General features: G+C 40.1%; 1 protein-coding gene across 1 annotated transcript; it reads right to left on the bottom strand.

The window, feature by feature from the left end:
* Positions 1–5,401: 5,401 nt before the first annotated feature.
* LOC141490108 (uncharacterized) lies at positions 5,402–9,768 on the bottom strand. Its single transcript, XM_074190371.1, has 5 exons — positions 9,631–9,768; positions 7,678–8,500; positions 7,293–7,584; positions 6,129–7,256; positions 5,402–5,876 (listed from the first exon to the last, which is right to left on the bottom strand). The coding sequence occupies exons 1-5, from the start codon at positions 9,766–9,768 to the stop codon at positions 5,402–5,404; spliced, it is 2,856 nt and encodes a 951-aa protein (XP_074046472.1).
* Between the last annotated feature and the right edge of the window lie 10,607 nt (positions 9,769–20,375).

Consider the following 20,375-nt stretch of genomic DNA (forward strand, 5'->3'; position numbering starts at 1 on the left):
AAAAGGCTTTGGGTGTTTTTGATCATTTTCCTTCTCAGTTTTCCCCTCTGGAAACTGTGGCAAGCCTTTTAACAGTTCTCCAAGATATGACTTGGCAAATATGAGTGTGTTTCCTTATCTTTGAAATGGGAATAATAAGAGCCACTACATCACAGGTTTGTTTTGTCAAATGAGATAATGGATGCATAACATGTTGTAAACCACAGTGTTGTAAAAAGGGGAGTGTTTGCTACTAGCAAAATTTATGTAGTGCTTTGATGGCATTCCTCTGAATAGGAACGTCACTAATTCTGTTCATTATTTTCAAGCCAAAAGACTTAGCTTGCTATTTTCTTGATCAGCACATAGTACTATGGTGAAGATCTCCAAGAGATAGTTTCATGTGGCTTTGTGTTTGTGGGAACTCAGACAATACCCAAGTCTTTCAAAGTTTCTTTTTATTGTTTTTTCATTTTGTATTTGCCATGAAGCTACTGAAAAGAGACTGCTTTAGTTGTCCTTCAAAAAGTATTTACCTATTTGGTCTAGGTTAGAACTGGAACTGGTCATGGAATCCCTGGGTTTAGCGTAGTTTAATCCCTTCCTCTTCCCTTCCTCCCTTTCTCCTTTCCTGCCTTCCTCCCTTCCTCCCTTCTTTTGCCCTCCCTCACTCCCTTCCTTTTTCCCCCTCCCTGACTCCCTCCCTCCCTCCCTCCCTCCTTCCCTCCCTTCCTTCCTTCCTTCCTTCCTTCCTTCCTTCCTTCCTTCCTTCCTCCCTCCCTCCCTCCCTCCTTCCCTTCCTTCCTCCTGAATGGGATAAAGTCTGAGACTTCTTCAGTAGAATATTATAGATTAGAAATAGTTGAATTGTGTGTTATGTCTCTTCTGCTCCTCCTCCCCTGACAAGCAACTTAATATTTCCTTCACCAAAATTTAAAGAGTAGACTAACACTGTGTTATCTGGATTGAAGTCCAAAGGTTTCTACATTCCTTTTCCTGGAGGGAGAGAACTTGTCTCTCGTTGAATTATATGCTTTTTCTTTAGATTAATTTCCATGTCTAGATTTTGAGACCACATTCCTCTCTAATGAGGATGGGTTTGTTGTGGTGGTAATGGGGGATAGCATTAGGATAAATAGATTTTGGATTCCTTGCTCAGGAACCTCTCTCTCTCTCTCTCTCTCTCTCTCTCTCTCTCTCTCTCTCTCTCTCTCTCTCTCTCTCTCTCTCTCTCAATGTTTTAAGGCAGATACTGTCTTTGTTTGTGTGTGTGATTGTGTGTGTGTGTGTGTGTGTGTGTGTGTGTGTGTGTGTGGGAAGGGGTATCTGATTCTTGAGAATTGAATAAAACTTTTCTCTTCATACCTTGAGAAATCTCTGAATTTTATTTAAGTGGGTAGATTCATTTCACACACTGCCTTCCTCCCTTCTTCCTCCCTCCCTCCCTCCCTCTTTTCCTTCTTTCCTTCCTTCCTCCCTTCCCTCCCTTCCTTCCTCCTTTCCTCCTGTCTTCCTCCCTCCCTCCCTCCCTTCTTCCTCCCTCCCTCCCTCCCTCCCTCCCTTCCTTCCTTCCTTCCTTCCTTCCTTCCTTCCTTCCTTCCTTCCTTCCTTCCTTCCTTCCTTCCTTCCTCCCTCCCTTTCTTTCTTCTTTCCTTCCTTACATCCTTCCTTCCTCTCTTCCTTATGAGTATTATCAGGATCAGCTTTCCATGCAGGAATATATAGTGTTCCTCATCTTTAAGTCTTTCATAATTTACTCTACTCCTCCACTCTCTATGCTTCAACTGTGATCTGTACTTGAAACTAAAACTCTCTGTTTAGTTCTGGTAATTTCGACAGGAAAATTTGAAATTCCCCTGTTTCTTTGAAAGTCCATCTTCTCCCCTGAAAGAAGAATTTTAGTTTTGCTGGGTAGCTGATTATCAGTTGCATTCCAAGCTCTTTTGCCTTCCAAAATACTATATTACAAGCCCTATCAGCACTTAATGTAGATGATGCCAAGTCCTAGGTAATCCAGACTATAGCTCCATGATATTTGAATTATGTCCTTCTGGCTGCTTGTAATATTTTCTTTTTGACTTGGGAGTTTTGGAACTTGGCTATAATATTCCTAGGGATTGTTTTTTTTTTTTTTGGAACTCTTTCTGGGGGAGATTGGTGGATTCTCTTGATTTCTATTTTTCCCTCTACTTCTTGGATATTGGGGCAATTTTCCTTTAGAATTCTTTAAAAATGAGGTCGTCTTTTTTCCCAATAATTTTTAATTTATCTTTCCTGAATATGTTTTCCAGATCAGTTGTTTTTGCAATGTGATATTTCACATTTTTTCCATTTTTTCATTTATTTGGTGTTGAACGATTGTGCCTTGATTTCTCACAAAGTCATTGACTTCCTTTAGCTCCATTCTATATTTGAAGGATTTGTTTTCCTCAGAGAGCTTTCTTATCTCTTTTTCCATCTGGCCAATTCTGCTTTTTAAAGCATTCTTCCCTCAATAACTATTTGAACTCTTTTATCCATTTCATCTAAGCTTGTTTTTAACATGTTATTTTCTTCAGCATTTTTTTGATCACCTTGACTAAGCTGCTGACTTCATTTTCATGTTTTTCCTGCATCTCTCTCTCTTTTCTTTTCCCCGTTCTCCTTCTCGATTTTTACTAGCTGTATGACCTTGGACAAGTAACTTAACCCTGATTGCTTTGCATCTAGGGCCATCTTCAGTAGTCCTGATTCACATCTGGCCACTGGAAGCACATGGCTCTGGAGGAGAAAGTAAGCCTCGTGACTTAGGAAATCTCCCCTCACTCAAATCTCATTCATTTGCTTGTCATGTTACTCCCTGAAGTTATGGTCTTTTTTTTTAGGTTTTTGCAAGGCAAATGGGGTTAAGTGGCTTGCCCAAGGCCACACAGCTAGGTAATTATTAAGTGTCTGAGACCAGATTTGAACCCAGGTACTCCTGACTCCAAGGCTGGTGCTTTATCCACTATGCCACCTAGCTGACCAAGTTATCGTCTTCTTCAAAAATTATGGATAAAAATCATCAATAGACATCAATGAGACCATAGATCCATTGGAATATTGAAATATTGTTATAGATGGTTACTAAAACCCCAAAAAATGGTCTAAAGGGAAGGAGGTATCTATGCATCAAGGAACTAGTTCTACATGCCTGGGACTAGGCAGAACAGAACAGCTGAAATAATTGATTCCCTGATCACAGGTCATATTTGGGATGTCTTTCCTTAGTCAATACCTTTTCATTTGTTCCCAGAATTATTTTACCTTTCTTTGTTCCTGAGGTATAAACTTTGTGGAACAACACAGAATCTTCAAGATTCTATCTTGCAAAAGAAGGATCAAAACAGGGATTTGCTCATTTTTCCTTTTAAAAAATTTCACCTATAATTTTTAAAAAATTCAATATAAAATAAAAAATTGAAATTATAATTAAAAAAGTTTAAATTAAAATCTAAAATCGTCTCTCTGTTCCAATCCATGCTGCACTCAGTTGTCGAATTGATGTTGCTAAGCACAGATCTGATCATGTCAATCTCCCTACCCCATCCAATAGATTCCAGTGATTGGAAGATCAAATAGAGAATTCATACTTTGTGAGCCAGTAGAACTGGCCTCTGTGGATCCTCATTCTTGGCACGGGATATTCCTGATTCTGACCATTTTCACAACTCTCTCCCTCCCTAGCTTGGGGCACTTTCCGTCCTCATCTCTATGCTTTGGCTTTCCTGACCTCTTTCAAATTTTAGTAGTAATCCAACCTTTTGCAAGGATCTTTTCCTTAACACTTATGCTCTCCTTGAGATTACTCTCAATTTATCCTATCTTGTATTTCGCAATTGAAGTTTGCATGTTGTTTTCTACATTAGATTGTGAATTCCTTCACACCAGGGACTGTCTTTTGTCTTCTTATGCATTTTTAATACTTGGCAGAGTAACTGGCACATAATAGGTACATAATAAATGCTAATTATCTTGGTGCCCACTTTTGATGCCTCATTCTAGTTCCTTTTCTGAACTCTCCATTTTCTGTCTTTGACTTCTTCACTCTGGCTGGAGCTTAAGATGTTTTTCCCACTGTTTTTGTAATACCCTAATTCCAATGAAAGAAACAATTCCAGGGGCGACTAGGTGGCATGGTGGATAAAGCACTGGCCTGGAGTCAGGAGTACCTGGGTTCAAATCCGGTCTCAGACACTTACTAATTACCTAGCTATGTTGCCTTGGGCAAGCCACGTAACCCCATTTACCTTGCAAAAACCTAAAAACAACAATTTCAGGTTTATTCAGATAGACTGTTGCAACTTCTGTATCTAAGGAGATTGATCTCCAAAGGCTTTTCTAGGACTGATCTCAAGGCTTTTCTAGGACTGATCTCAAAGGACTCTTCTAATTCTAGAAACAGATCTTGAAGTAGAGAGCTGAAAAATTACTTTCGGGTATTCCTTGTAATTTGTTCTCTATTTGCTCTAGGGAGCTGCGGAATTCTAAGGGCTTCTAAAAAACCCAGGAGGAGGAACTGTTTATTGGAAAGCATCTCTTGGTGAAGGTCTAGGAGATGTAAGGATGGAGTAAGGAAGACAGAGACCAAAGCCATTGCTCACCAATCATTTATTGTTAATTTCCATGCACTGTCATAATAGGAAAAGAAATGTTTTTGAAGTAGGTGTGGTTTAAAGACCTTCATAGTTGTAGATTTGTTGTAAAGCCTTCTGAAACCTGTTACCTATAACATGATATACTTTCCACCCACTAAACGAGTGCTGATCTTTAACCCTCCATTTTTTTGGAGGGGAGATGGAAGGAAAGAGGTACAAGCAATTCTACCAAAGAAAGCAACAGAAACATGTTGTAACATTTCAAATTTTCATTTCTATAATTTTTCCTAATTGACCGACTAGCTGTTTAGGAATTCCTGATAAATGAAATCATAGGTCCATCTGCTTTAAAAGCCATTGACCATTGAGATTTTCACTCCTCTTGAAATGCAGTAAATCAATTTAAACTCAGATGTCAGAATAAGCTTTTTGTGTCTGAACTTCAAGGCCAAAAGGATCTACCTCTTTATGGAAAATTAACAAGCCTGAAACCTGATTTTAGAACTATTCCCGAATTTTCAGTGTACCAATCAGAAAAAAAATTAACCCTTGCAATTGATTCAAATTGAGATCTGATTATCTCTCTCACTTTTAAACCCAAGTATAATTCTACCAGGAATCTGTCATTTTTCATATATCCCCTGGATATGCTCCACCACCCCACCATGTCCCAGCCAAAGCACCTTAAAAGTAAGTACTCACTCAAAAAAGAAGAATGAAATCTAACCTGACTAAGTAATAATTGAGAGAGATAAATTTAGAATTTTTAAAAGGGAGAAAGCATTTGAACATGGACTGGCATCCTTTTAGTTTTGATGGCCTTGTGATTTTTGTTCTTGTACATAATCATAGAGGGGGCTAGGACCAGCGGAATGACTTCCACTAGAAGTCCTTCCTCTAAGATTCCCTTGGCCTTGGGTTGAGTGAGATCTTTGATCACAAGACCTTCTCTGAGAATCTTGTCTCTCATGTTGTAGATGGTCATGCTCACGTGTGCAGGATCCTTCTTTCTGAGTATGGATCTGCTGGTCTCTTTGCCATCGCTGATTCTGGTTCTCTTGTCGTCTCTGCCCTCCATGGGTTTGTCTGTTTTGGGTCTGACAAGAACTCTCTTCTTCCTGATGCGTTTGCCTGCCCCTCTGATGATGATTTTGCTCATTGCCACAAGCTTGCCCACCTTGTCTCTCCCTGGTCTGAGGATGCCTCTCATTATCTCGGGTTTGCCTGCTCTGTGTTTGGCTGTCCTCTCTCTGATGATTTTGTTCAGTGCCACGGGTCTGTCTATCCTGCCTCTGAGAAGAGGTTCCTTGTTCCTCATGGCGCTGTCTATCCCTGGTCTGACAACCCTCTTCTTCACGTGTTTGCTGGCGGTATCTTTGATGACTCTGAGTTTCTCCACCGGTCTGCCTGTCCTGCCTCTGAGAAGTGGTTCCTTGTTTGTCATGATGCTGTCTATCCCTGGTCTGACAACCATCTTCTTCATGTGTTTGCTGGTGGTATCTTTGCTGGCTCTGATTTTCTCTATGGGTCTGCCTGTTCTGCCTCTGAGAAGAGGTTCCCTGCTCCTCATGATGCTGTCTATCCCTGCTCTGACAACCCTCATCCTCTTCATGTGTTTGTGGGTGATTTCTTTGACGACTCTGATTTTCTTGTTGCCTTTGTCCATCTTGTGCTTGAGCTCTACTCTGTTGACTATTACCCTGCTGCCAGTCTTTCCCTTTGTGACACAGAGACCTTCCTTGCTGGGACAAGAAATACAACTTATGTTGATCAGACTCCCTTTCTGTTTGGTGCAGCCCTTGATGAAAGTGGCTCTGCCTGTCTTCCCCGGACAGATACCCCTGGTTACTGTTCAGTCCCTGTCCTGTTCTTCTGCCACTTTGAAAGTGATGATTTTGCCCCTGTATCTCAGAATATCCATAATCAGAGTCTAACCCTTGTCTTTCTGTTTGACCATAACTTGATTCTTGTCTATATCTCTCATACTGGTCATAGTGAGAATCCAGGCCTTGCCTTCCTGACTGGCCATAGTGTGAATCCAATCCTTGTATCCATGTCTGGCTATGATTAGAATCCAATCCTTGTCTTGTTGACTGGTCATAGTGAGAATCCAGGCCTTGCCTCCCTGACTGGCCATACTGAGAGTCTAGACCCTGTCTTCCTGTCTGACCACATTGAGAATCCAGTCCTTGCCTTCCTGATTGGCCATAATGAGTGTCTAGACCTTGTCTTCCTGACTGACCACATTGAGAATCCAGTCCTTGCCTTCCTGTTTGGCCATAGTGAGAGTCTAGACCTTGTCTTCCCGACTGACCATATTGAGAATCCAGGCCTTGCCTTCTTGATTGGCCATAGTGAGAGTCTAGACCTTCTCTTCCTGACTGACCACATTGAGAATCCAGTCCTTGCCTCCCTGACTGGCCATAGTGAGAGTCTAAACCTTGTCTTCCTGACTGACCATATTGAGAATCTTGTCCTTGCCTTCCTGATTGGCCATAATGAGTTTCTAGACCTTGTCTTCCCGACTGACCACATTGAGTATCCAGGCCTTCCCTCCCTGTTTGGCCATAGTGAGAGTCTAGACGCTGTCTTCCTGACTGACCACATTGAGAATCCAGTCCTTGCCTCCCTGACTGGCCATATTGAGAGTCTAGACCTTGTCTTCCCGACTGGCAATATTGAGAATCTTGTCCTTGCCTTCCTGATTGGCCATAATGAGTTCCTAGACCTTGTCTTCCTGACTGACCACATTGAGAATCCAGTCCTTGCCTTCCTGATTGGCCATAGTGAGAGTCTAGACTTTCTCTTCCTGACTGACCACATTGAGAATCCAGGCCTTGCCTCCCTGACTGGCCATAGTGAGAGTCTAGCCCTTGTCTGTCTGTCTGACCCCAGCTTGATCCTTGTCCAACTCCCTCTGCCTGGCCACATTGAGTGCCCAATCCTTGCCTTCTTGACTGGTCATGGCTAGATCCCAGTTCTTCTCTCCCTGTCTGACCGTAGCAACACTCTTGACTTTGCCGACCTGAATGACTTAGACTTTGTCTGCTTGACTGACCGTAACTTGAATCTTGTCCCAAACTTTGAGACTGACCTAAGTGAAAGACATATCTTTGTCTCTCAGACTGATCACAACTTGATTCCTGTCTCCCTTTTCCAGACCGACCAGAAGAAGTATCCTGTCCTTGTCTGGTCGAATTTGTATGATGTGAGTCCTGTCCTACCCTTTGAGACTGACCACAGCTAGAGGTATTATCTTGTCTCTCAACCAGACTCCGGTCAGATTGCTGGTCTTGTCTCACAGACTGTCCACAGCCAGAATGTTGCCTTTGACTCTCTGACTGACCCCTGTGAGATTGTTGGTGTTGTCTATCAAACTGGCCCCGGTGAGATTGTTGGTGTTGTCGCTCAGACTGACCCCGGTGAGATTGTTGGTGTTGTCTCTCAGACTGACCCTGTTGAGATTGTTGGTGTTGTCGCTCAGACTGACCCTGTTGAGACTGTTGGTGCTGTCTCTCAGATTGGTCACGGTGGGAATGTTGGTTGTGACCCTCGTGCTGACCATAGTGGGAATCCTCATCTTGTCCCTCATACTGACTATAGCGAGTGTCATCATGTTGTCTCTCAGACTGATCACAGTGGAAATCCTGTCTTTGTCCCCTATGTCTCTGTCTCTCTTGTCTGCTTGTACCCTGCTCTGGAACATGATGGTCCCGTGTCCTCTCTCTTCCTCGTTCTTGATGGGTGCCAGCTCTGTCTCCACATGACTTTCTACTTTGAATTTTATAACAGGCTTGAACCAATTGAAACACTAATAAAAGAAATTCTTTAAAGTCTACAAGTTCATCTTGGTTCCGATCTAAGAGCTGCAAGATGTTGTCAACTGTCTCAGGGTCATCTGGTCTCTGCGAGAAAATAAAACAAAGACAAAATTTTAATCATTTGCCCTTTACTTCCCTGCCCTGAAAATCTCATGGCTTGGTTCAGGTTCAAGTCTTACAGGGAAGAGAATGAACTTTTATTTATCATTTACGATATATTAGTTGAGGTAATTTTGGTAAACAGAGCTTAAATGCCTTGCCCACAAAACTAATAGGTATCTGAATCTGAATTTGGACTTGGGTCTCTCTGCCAGAGTGCTTTGTGACCTCTGGCACCATCTAACCCTTCTTCTAAAGTCTTACCCAGGCAATTATTAGGCCTATTTAATAGCACCCCCATTTCATATTTTCAAAAATGAGTAAATTGACTTTGAATAATCAATCTGGAGGTGGAATGGATTCTAGTAGCCAACTAGTCTATTTTACAATTAAAATAATTGAGACAGTAGGAAGTTCAATAAATTGCATACATCTCCATGCAATAAACTCAGAGGTAGTATTTGAACTCACATCTTCTAACTCTACAGTTGGTGTTCTTTCCCATTATACCATACTGCTTGGGGAACCTAGGTTGAGCATTGGTCCTCGGATCACAAGGACCTGAATTCAAGTCCATACTCAGACACTTGACCCTTAGTATCTGAGTGACTTGGGCAAGTCCCTTAACCCCCATTTCATTCTCCCCCCTCCCTCCCCCCCAAAATGCATGAGAAACTAATGCTATAACGCAAATAAAATACCAAGACCAAGAAGAGCATAGTGTGGAAAAAAAGATTGGATTTTAAGTCAGAGGGCTCAACTTCTAATTTTGCTTTTATCAGTTGTAGAACTAATGATAGGTAATTCACTTCAGCTTTCTGCTCAGTTTCTTTATCTATAAAATCAGACTTCTGGATTCATAGATCTCTATGGGCCCTTTCAGATCTACTTCTCTGATTCTATAGGATTCTGTTAAGCAAACCTCACTTTGTAAGAAGAAATGCCCTCTTACTGAGAGGTCTGATTCTCTTGTAGACCTCTACTCATTGCATGGAGATGACCTTGCTGCCAAAACCCTGGGCAAATGCTTTGAGTGCAGGTCCTAAGTGACTGAAAAAGTTCTTTCTATTTTGTCTTCTACCAGGACCCCAGACTTTCTGGGAGTTCTCTCTTACCCGAAGGATCTCCTGGAACTCCTCCAAGAGCAGCTCCTTCAATTCTTTCTTGCACAGGGATGCGCAGTCATCATCCTTATTGGCATATTCCTGGAACACCTTGATCACAGTGAGGATGCTACTCAGGAGTTGAGTCATCTTTGCAAATTCAGATGAACCTGGAACCAGACATGAGAAGAGGTGGGGAATTAGATGAGCAGAAGAAAGTTTCTAGCAGGAGGATGTTTCCTGCTAGAAACGGAAAAAGTCAGGGATGTGGGATAGCTGTTTTTCAGAGACATTCATTTAGAGTCACAGTAGAACGATAAGTGAGAAACTACATGAGCAGTTTTCCAAATACAAACCTATGAAATTGAAAGTTTATATTTTTCTTCTTGTTGGTGCTGCTGCTGTTGCTGCTCCTATTACTCTGGAATCAAATAAAAATTCCTCCTGCATTTAAATCCCTTCACAACCTGCTTCTAACTCACTTTTCTAATTTTATTTTATGTTACTCCCCTTCATGTACTTTGTGATCCAGCCAGACTGGCCTTCTTCCTTTTCCTTACACCCAACTCCCCATGTCCAACCACCAAGCTTTTATATAGGCTGTTCCTCGAGCCTGAGAGTCCCCCACCCCAAACCTCTTTAAATCCCAATTTTCCACTTCCTACAAGGGACCTTTCTGGATTCTTTCCAACTGCTTGTGCCTTCCTCTAAAACTACCTTTTTCTTTACTTTGAATTTAACTAAGCTTGACAATTTGTAGCTTTATAATTTACTTTGTAGATTATTTTGCAAATTATTTTGCTTGTATTTTATCATAAATATAGTTTGTGTGCTCCTGGTCAAGGCATTAAATCATTGTCTGCCAGTTTTATCCACTGTAAAATGAGCATAGCTTTCCATAGAAGGTCAGCTCCTTGAAAGCAATAATTTTGTGTTTTGCATATCTTTAACCTAACATATGTTTTGGCTTTCCATTCAGTTGTTTTTCAATTGTTTCTGATTTTTCTCAATCTTTTGGGATTTTCTTGGGAAATATACTGTAGTGGTTTTCTATTTTCTTTTCCAGGTCATTTGACAGATGAGGAAACTGAGGCAAATAGGGTGAAGTGATTTGCCCAGGGTCATACAACTCAGCAGTGTCCCTGGTTTAACTCAGGAAGATGTATCTTCCTGACTCTAAATCCAGTACTCTAGGCACTGTAGCACTTAGCTGTTCTATTCACCAATTATTTCATGATCATCAACAATAGCAATAGGATTACTAAAGCACAATAATAAAGTGGAAACAAAGGAAGCTTCATCTCTGTTAAGCAAGGAAGTCTCCAACATGAAAAAATGTATAGTCTAGATTTACTGACTAAAACAAAAAAGGCAATTCAAATAGCTAGAAATAAAATTAGGATGCTTTAACTTCTGGGAATCTAGATTTAAATTAAATTTTCTCTTCTAGCTGGAAGACCCTACCCAGTAGTTGAACAGTGAAGGTCTTCATGGCTATCATAGCTAGCTTTTTAGTTACTGCTAAAGAGCAGACTGGATTTCAGGACAGCCTCAATAATAATTTACCAAGAGCAGCAGCAAAACACAGAAGGCCTGCAATGAACTTCTGAAGTGCTTTTTCCATATTTATCACAATGGGGATCAAAATTTCTGGGGATCCACAATCTCAGGATGTGACCCTGGGGAGTGCCATCAGCCCATGTGTCTCCCCTTCTAACCTCCACACAGCAAAAATATTCTATGACTCTCCTGGCTCATCCAGCAATAGGAACAAGTCTAACAGAGTGCTTCAAATCAATCACTAATACAAAAACAAGATTTCTCTGTAATCTCCATAGAAATTGGTGATGTCTGTCACAATCCCTGAGCAAAGAAACCAATCACAGCTGCAATGAAAAGGAAGTCAAAGGATATCTAAGACTGTTCACCTACAGTGAGCTTCCTGAGATATTCAGCACAAAGAATCATGGGAAGCAATTTGGAACTTGGCAGGTGCCAAGCTTTGCTTACCTGTATCACTTGGAACAAGTGGAGGATGTTCAAGCTGGTGGAGGACATCAGGAACTGAGATTCTGGCCTATTTATAGGGGTTTTGATTGTCTTCCTAGAGCATCCCAAAAAGGAGACACCCACCTGTTGGCAGAGCCTGATTCACTCCCAACCCAACCCAACTCCACCTCATTTGGCTAAAATTGGGATTTGTTTTCCTTCTCACCTGCTCATGAACCTGTTTGTCATTAGAGTGGGTGAGAATCCTATAGTCCCAGCCCCATCTAATGAGGAGAGTTATGTGGTGGTTCATGAACCATTATAGGGCTCTTTGAATGTCATACTTTTAGGCCATACTTTGCACATCCTAACTGTTGCTGTGGATGTCCTTATTCAACCATTTGAGTTGTGCCTGACTTTTTGTGACCCTATTTTGGGTTTTCTTGGCAGAGATAGATTTTAACCTTTTGCCATGTTCTTCTCTAGTTCATTTTATAGATGAGGAGTTGAGCCAAATAGGGTTAAACCGCTTGCCCACAGTCCTACATCTAGTAAATGTGTGAGGATTGAGTTGACTTTAGGCCTTCCTGACTCTGGAATAACACTTTTTAAAGAACCATCTAGCTGACCAGCACAACCCATTGCCTAGGACCACAGTCAAAATGGACAAAAACTGATATGGGCTCATTATAAAATTTCAATGAAATTCAATCTAATGATGATAGACATCAAGTGGGAAGGTTTTCTTGAAGAATTCTTGCAGCTCTGCTAATGGCTGATGGTGATTCTAGGGAAAATGGCAGTGGATAGAGTGCTAAATTTAAATATTGTCTCATACTCCTACTAGCTATGGGACCTTGAATAAGTTATTTGATCTCGATTTGCCTCAGTTTCTTCAATTTTTAAATGAGAATAATAATGACCTCTATTCTTCCAGGTTATTATGAGGCTAAAATGAAATAATATTCTTAAAGCACTCAGCATATTGTCTCAAATGTAGAAGGTGTTATATAAAAATTAGTTCTTTTTTATAAAAATAATTAAAAATCCCTAATCTTTTGACCTTTCTTCAAGTTTTATTCTACTTTTGCACTTTTAGATTTTTTAGGTTTGCCTCTCACAACAATTCCAATTGGTAAGTTCTGTTGCTATTATTATTCAATCATTTCTGTCATGTCTGTCTCATTGTGACCCATTTGGGGTTTTCTTTGCAATGGTTTTGCTATTTCCTCCTCCAACTTTTTTGACAGGTAAGGAAGCCTGGGCAAACAGGGTTAAGTTACTTCCTCAGAGTCACCCAGATAGTTTGTATGTGATGCTAGATTTGAACTCAGGATGAGTCTTCTTGACTACAGGCTTGATTTTCTATGCAGTATGGAGTTACCCAGGCAGGTACCATAGATGCTCCTCATTTTACAGATGAGGTAAATGGGATTTTGTGAGGTTAAATGAAGGAAAAAGGAAGGACAGAAACATTTAGTGAAAGCTAGGTTCTGTACTATCTATTGGGAATACAAATATATGGAAAAATATTTTCTTACCTCAAGGAGCTTAAATTCTAATAGGAAGATTAAAAGGAGAGAAGTTGGTTGTGGGAATGAGGGAAGCACTGGGTGTCCAAGGAAAGGAGAGAACAAGGCCAGGAGGGGAGTGAAGTGGGCTGCCCTGGGTCCTTGTGCAAAATGACTTGGTAATGATTAAAAGTTAGTGTTAGAGGGGCAATTTTATTTCATGGATCTTCCACCCAAAAATCATTGGTGACAGGACCAGAATAATATTATGAATAGAGTTAACCAGGGCATGGGTCAATAGTGAAGTAATCTTTATGGCTGACATTCATGCTGCCCCTCATTGATATTCCTGAGAAACCAGGTATCAACCTGAAAGTCCATAGAGGCGGATACTAATGCTATTTCTGTTGCCTATGACCCATGGTAACTACCAGAAAGTAAGCTGCCTGTCCTCCCAAAGTCCAGTGGACGCAGCACCTGCCACTACTTTTCACATAATGGGCCCTTAAGAAAATTCAATTTCACCAGTTTGCTTCTGTCTAAGAGGTATTTTTTCCCCTTGAGAGAGACAGCTTTCACTGAATCTGCAGAAAAATATATGAGTCTTGATCGACTGGGCGAATGCTAGCGTATGAGCAGATGGCGGGAGGTAGAGAGAGAGAGAGAGAGAGAGAGAGAGAGAGAGAGAGAGAGAGAGAGAGAGAGAGAGAGAGAGAGAGATTAGAGCTAGAGGCATAGAAAGCATGAGAGAACATGAGAGACAGAGAGGGTAGGGGGAGGGAGATAGATAGATAGATACACAGATAGTGAGGCAGAGGGTTAGAGAGACAGAGAGAAAGAGAGAGACAGAGACAGAGAGAGATAGTAACAGGGAGAGAGAGAATCAGAGACAGAGAGAAGGGAAAGAGCAAGAGAGAGGTCTAGTGCCTAGACCCTTAGAACTGCTGAAAGTAGACTCCTTACTTCAAGTGGAATTATTCTTTCTTTTTTTTTCTTTTGAACTCAACTCCTCATTCTTGTCTGGAGAGTATTTTTTGATGGATTCTAATCTATACAAACTCTTTGATTTTCTTTCTTTCTTCCTTCCTTCCTTTCTTTCCTTTCTTTATTCTCTTTTTATTATGGCAATGCTGTGAAGTGACTTGCTCAAAGTTGCACTGCTAGGCAATTGTTAAGATTGTAAGGTTAGTTGGGAAATCAGGTCCTCCTGACTGCAAGACTGATACTCTATCCACTGTGCTACTTTCTTCTAGTCTCTCCCTGCCTTTTCTTTTCTTTCTTTTTCTTTCTTTTTTTTCCTACAATCTTTGATAAAGAGTTTGGTTTTTCAGGTGGTTAGAATTATTTAGTGGGAAGGTTTTAAGCCTTAGACCCCTTGAGATCCATTAGGGAAGTAGCTGTCATTCTGAACTAGAGATATATACTCCTAGATTAGCCCCAGATATAATTCTAGTCTGATATCCCTGTTGAAGACTGGAGGAGAGATTGGCCAACCTTGACCTATTGGATCCTGCCTGAACCTACATCCTACAGTGTGCTACGATTGCTTCTCTTCTTTCTAGGTGGACCACTTGGATGCCACACACACACACACACACACACACACACACTCACACACAGATACACATTTAGTCATGCACATATCTGTTACACTCGCTTGTTTAAGAACAAATGAGATATATAACTATTATGTTATTAGAGAATCTTTTACCTTGGAGAAAATTTCAAAGATTCATGTCTGGTGCTTGAAATCTATGAAACTGTTGTAATGGGTAGTTACCACCTCTGATTCAAATCAATTAATAATATTTAACAAAAATGTCATAATCAGACACAGTGGCAACAATCTGAAATCCCTATTCCTAGGAAAGCTGAGGTTGGTGGATACCTTGAGTTTGAGAATTCTGAGCTGCAATGAGTGGTCACTGAATTTCCAGACTGGACAGGATAGAGAGACATAGTCTCAAAAGCAATTTGAAGTTTAAAGATTTAAACACTATAGTAGGTGCTGAGGTTACAAAGATGTAAGGGAGAAAAGTGCTGGTGTTCATGAAACTTACATTTGAACTTTGGTAGGAGAAAAAGCAAGGGAAGTAATATTAATACTTTGGAAGAATTTCAATTTTAATCAACAAACATCAACAAAATTAGAAGGCTGGATTGGAAGGCTTGTCTGATCCCTTCTAATTTTACACCTATGATCCTTTGATGGTTGGGAGTCTACTGCATGACACTACTTGAGGTGCTGTGGGCAATGCAGAGAGAGATGTTTGCCACCACGTACAGCCCTTGGTTGTTATGGAAGATAATCATTAGCATGGGAGTACTCCAGCTAATGGAAATTGAGAGAAAGCTGGAGGGTGGGGTGCAGGTATGTGCTGGGTCTCATTAGAACAACTGTAGCAAATTGGAAAATTCTTTGTCTCAGTAAACATCCTGTTGCTCACCCCAGACTAGACGACCACTGATGTCTTTTCAAACTATGTTATCCTGTCCCTTGATTCCCAAATTCTAGATTTGACTTCTTACTAGTTACTCATGAGTTTGATGTGTTTCTTCGCTTGATTTAGCTCTTCTTCAGGCTTTGGTCCATTCAATTCTATCTATTCAGTTCCTTGATCAACAATCCTAGCTGCCAATCTTGGTTTTCTCTCTTTTTTTAGACATTTGTTCATAAAGACTTGTTGGATGTGAGCTTCTCCCACTCTCAGACCAGGACCTGTACAAGAATGTCTGAAACTTCTCTCCCATTCTCCCATGGTGCTAAGCTGCCAGTATCATGGAGTTTACAGATGGGGTCCTGGGTCCTGCCCCTTCATCCTGCAATTTGTTGGAGAAAGCAATCTGTGTACAATATTCTTATGGCAGTATATGTTAACTTCCAAGTAAAAGTGAACTTACCGCTTCTGGTTACTGGTATAAACAGGTCAAAATTTACTAGATCCGTGGGACCATTTCAATTTTGTTCTCAAGTTCATATGCCTAACATCCAATGGCATTTCAGTTGTGTATTCATATGGAGGACAGGAAAGAGATGAAAAGAATTTTCTTTTCTCTGTGTAGCATACTCTCTTAGGCTCAGAATTCTCCTAACAAGGGTGGGACTTCTATTGAGATCCCGCCAATTGTATCTTTCCCATTCTTAGAGATCCATTGACTGTGTCCCCATTATATTTCATTTTGTAGCATTAGATTAACTTTTACAAATGGCTATTTACTTCCAAGATAAAGGAAGAATATATTTTGCTCTTGGGGAGAAATTCCCCTTTACCCTTTTAGTGGGTGAGATTAAGTTCATAATTAAGCCAAATTACATATAGAATTAATTCCATTAAATTAAAATCCAAAGCCCCCTTGTATTGATTATAATGGAACTTGCTCCTCAGAACATCCCTGCCTTGATTGTTGAAGAAACTATTCTAAATTTCTAGACTACTAGATCCTTTTGTCTTGATGTGATCTGAGTTCGAGACTCTATTCCCAAAAGCATAAATACAATGTCCAAAGATCCAGGTCTGTTTCTTGTGTTAACTCAAGGGAAAATGGGAAGGAGGCAACTAACCTTCAGACCTTCTCCCTTTTATTCATGATGTGAGTGAAACCTTAGAGAAAACCATCATCTTATGGGTGGGGAAACTGAGACTCAGAGAGGTTAAATGCCCTGTCCAATCTGTCTAAATCTACCACTTAACCAGTAATGCCTCAAAAGAATTGGGTGATTTCAAGATTTTGACTTGGGAAGACTAAGAGAGTGATAATAGAAATTGATAGAAAAAGAGTGATTGATTCTAACTACTTTGGAGAAGAAGATTTAGTTCTCTACAGTCATAGCTCTTGTGTTTTTATGCTTTTGGAACCTTCTGGATTCTAGAGTCTCATTGATCACATAGGATATGCATCCTCCTCATTATGATTTTTCTTAAAATATATTTTATTTTCCTCCAATTTCATGATAAAACATTTTATTCATTTATCATTTTTAAAGTTATGAGTTCCAAATTCCATTCTTCCCCCCTACTTTCCCCCTTTCCTTGAGTTGATAAGCAATCAGATAATACTTGTAGAATAATATGAGATTTCTATATTTGTAATTTTGCACAGGAAGACATGAATAAAAGAAAAAGAATGAAAGAAAGTGAAAACTAACATGTTTCAATCTATATTCAAAGAATATCAGTTTTTCTCTGAAGGTGGATATTCTGCTTCATCCTTCGTCTTTTGGAATTTTTTTGGATCATCATATAATTGAGAATAACTTATTCATTCACAGTTCTTTGAACAACTTTCTCCTGGTTCTGTTCGCTTCATTTTCCATTATTTCATATAGGTCTTTTCAAGGTGTTTTGGAAATCATCCTGCTTGTCCTTGCACAATAATATTCCAATAGAATCATAGACCATAGTTTGCTTAGCCATTCCCAAACTGATGAGAATCTCTTCAATTTCCCATTCTTAGTTTCTGCAAAAAGAGTTGCTGTAATGTTTTATGGATGTTTAGGTCCTTTTTTGTTTTTATGAATGTCTTTGCGATATAGACCTGTCAGTGATATTTCTGGATTAAAAAATATGCCCAGTTTTTCAGCCCTTCGGGTGGAGTTCCAAATTGTTCTCCAAATTGTAGTTCCAAATTCTCAGTGTGAATCAGTTCACAACTCCATCAGCAATTCATTAGTATTATGATTTTTCTTTGCCACAGTTTCATAAATTAGTCCTGAGGTTGTGTTTATATTAAGCGTCTCTTGCCTGTCCATCCCAGAATTTCCAAAAATGACTTTTTAGGAACTGTTCAATTATGCCATAGAAGCTATTCTTGATTAAAAGTAAAGATCCCAATGAATACTGGGAAAATTTCTCTCTATTGAGGGGAACCCTTTCCTTGTAGTCATCCAGGTTTGCAACTTCTTATTTCCTCTTGCTCCTCATATCTAACTTCTTTAGTTGGCTTATTTTTATCTCCATTCCCTTCTATCTATTCACAATATTCCACTTCCTGACATGGTTCAGGGACTAATCACTTTTTTTCTGGATTATTGTCTCCTTATTGGATTCTGGCTTCCAGTTGTTCCCTTCTCTTAATAATTTTGCTCACAACTGCCAAAATTGCCTTCTTATATCTAGTGTAGAATTTGTCTCAGATTTATTTCATTTTTTTCTGCTTCACACACTTTTGTTTAAGTCTGACTGGACTATTTATTGTTCTTCAAACTCACCATTATATTTTTTTGTCTTCAGGCCTTTGAATAAACTGTCTCCCAGTTTAGTGGCAACTAGGTGGTACAGCAAATATAGCTCTGGGTCTGGAGATCTGATATAAAATCAAACTTTGGATACTACCTACCTGGTAAGTCACTTAATGAGAGAAGGGATGTACTCTTTAAAACATATGTAAGCCTTGGAAGGCATCACAATGGAACAGAAAAAAAACGCCTTTTGTTTGGACTCAAAAGCCCTGGGTTTGTGTCCCAGCTCTGTTATTTCCTGGAATTATTTGAACACAACTTGATCTCTTTGGGTTTTAGTTTTCTCATTTACAAATGGAAGTCATTAGACCAGATGGTCTCTTTGACTCTTTCTAGTTCTGACATTTGGTGACAACTTGTGATATTTTGTGATTGCTGAAATGCAAGGTAAGTAGGTAAGTCAATTGACAAGTATTTATTTAGGGACTATTCTCTCCTGGCATTGAACTAAGCCACCCAGGGGGAGCGACAATGATGCAACCCTTCTCTTCAAGCTTATAACCTAGATGGGTGATGATACAAATATTTATGAAAAGAAAATGATATAAAGGAGTAGCGATAAATGCCAAATGTGTGGTATAATTCATGGTAACATGGAGGAGGGAGGGTCACTTTGTCATCCAAAAGGCTTTGGATGATTTTGACCATTTTCCTTCTCAATTTCCCCCTCTGGAACCTGCGGCAAGCCTTTTAACAGTTCCCCAAGGTATGACTTGGCAAATCTGAGTCTGTTTCCTTATATTTGAAATGGTAATAATAAGAGCCACTACATCACAGGTTTGTTTTGTCAAATGAGATAATGGATGCATAACATGTTGTAAACCACAGTGTTGTAAAAAGGGGAGTGTTTGCTATTAGCAAAATTTATATAGTGCTTTGAAGGCATTGCTCTGAATAGGACCGTCACTAATTCTGTTCATTATTTTCAAGCCAAAAGACTTAGCTTGCTATTTTCTTGTTCGGCACATAGTACCATGGTGAAGATCTCCAAGAGATAGTTTCATGTGGTTTTGTGTTTGTAGGAACTCAGGCAATACCCAAGTCTTTCAAAGTTTCTTTTTTTAATTTTTTTTTTTTGTATTTGCCATGAAGCTATTGAAAAGAGACTGCTATAGTTGTTCTTCAAAAAGTATTTATCTATTTGGTCTAGGTTAGAGCTGGAACTGGTCATGGAATCCCTAGGTTCAGCATAGTTTTCTCCCTCCCTCCCTTCCTCCCTCCTTCCCTCCCTCCCTCCCTTCCTTCCTTCCTTCCTTCCTTCCTTCCTTCCTTCCTTCCTTCCTTCCTTCCTTCCTTCCTTCCCTCCCTCCCTCCTCCCTCCCTTCCTCCTTCCTCCCTTTCTTCTTTCCTTCTTCCCTCCCTCCCTTCCTCCCTCCATTCCTCCCTCCTTTCTTCCCTCCCTTACTCCCTTCCTTCCTCTCTCCCTCCTCCCTCCCTTCTTCTTTTCCTCCCTCCCTCCCTCCCTCCCTCCCCCCTTCCTTCCTTCCTTCCTTCCTTCCTTCCTTCCTTCCTTCCTTCCTTCCTTCCTTCCTTCCTTCCTTCCTTCCTTCCTTCCTTCCTTCCTTCCTTCCTTCCTTCCCTTCCTTCCTCTCTCCCGCTGTCCTTCTGTCCCTCCCTCCCTTCCTCCCTCCCTTTGTCCCTCCTTCCCTCTCTCCCTCCCTCCTTTCCTCCATACCACGTGGATACTTTGATAAACAGAGATAAAATGCAACATTTCAGCTTCCTGGGCACAGCAGTAGGTTCTTATATTTACAAAAGTATATTAATTTGCTTTTTGTTTATTTATTTGCTTTTTATTCTGAATTTAAGGAATAGAAGGTACATTTCCATATACAAAATAGAACAGGAAAAAGAAACTATGAAATTAGATGAAAGTATAATAATTTACTACATACAGATTGCTTTTAAAAGTATATAATAAAATCAACATTTTTTTAATGCTATCCTGCTTCAGGGAAATGAGAAATAATATCTACTGGAAATTTCTCTGATAAAAGTCTTGCTTTTAAAACATATAA

Source organism: Macrotis lagotis, chromosome 5 (genome assembly GCF_037893015.1).
Source record: "Macrotis lagotis isolate mMagLag1 chromosome 5, bilby.v1.9.chrom.fasta, whole genome shotgun sequence".
In the NCBI taxonomy this organism is placed as follows: Eukaryota; Metazoa; Chordata; class Mammalia; order Peramelemorphia; family Peramelidae; genus Macrotis; species Macrotis lagotis.

Coding starts and splice junctions, on each gene's coding strand:
- LOC141490108 (XM_074190371.1), bottom strand. CDS start 9,768: ATGACTCAACTCCTGAGTAGCATCCTCACTGTGATCAAGGTGTTCCAG. Junction 8,501..9,630: donor AGTTCCAGGAGATCCTTCGG/GTAAGAGAGAAC, acceptor ATTTTCTCGCAG/AGACCAGATGACCCTGAGAC. Junction 7,585..7,677: donor TCACTTAGGTCAGTCTCAAA/GTTTGGGACAAG, acceptor ACGGTCAGACAG/GGAGAGAAGAACTGGGATCT.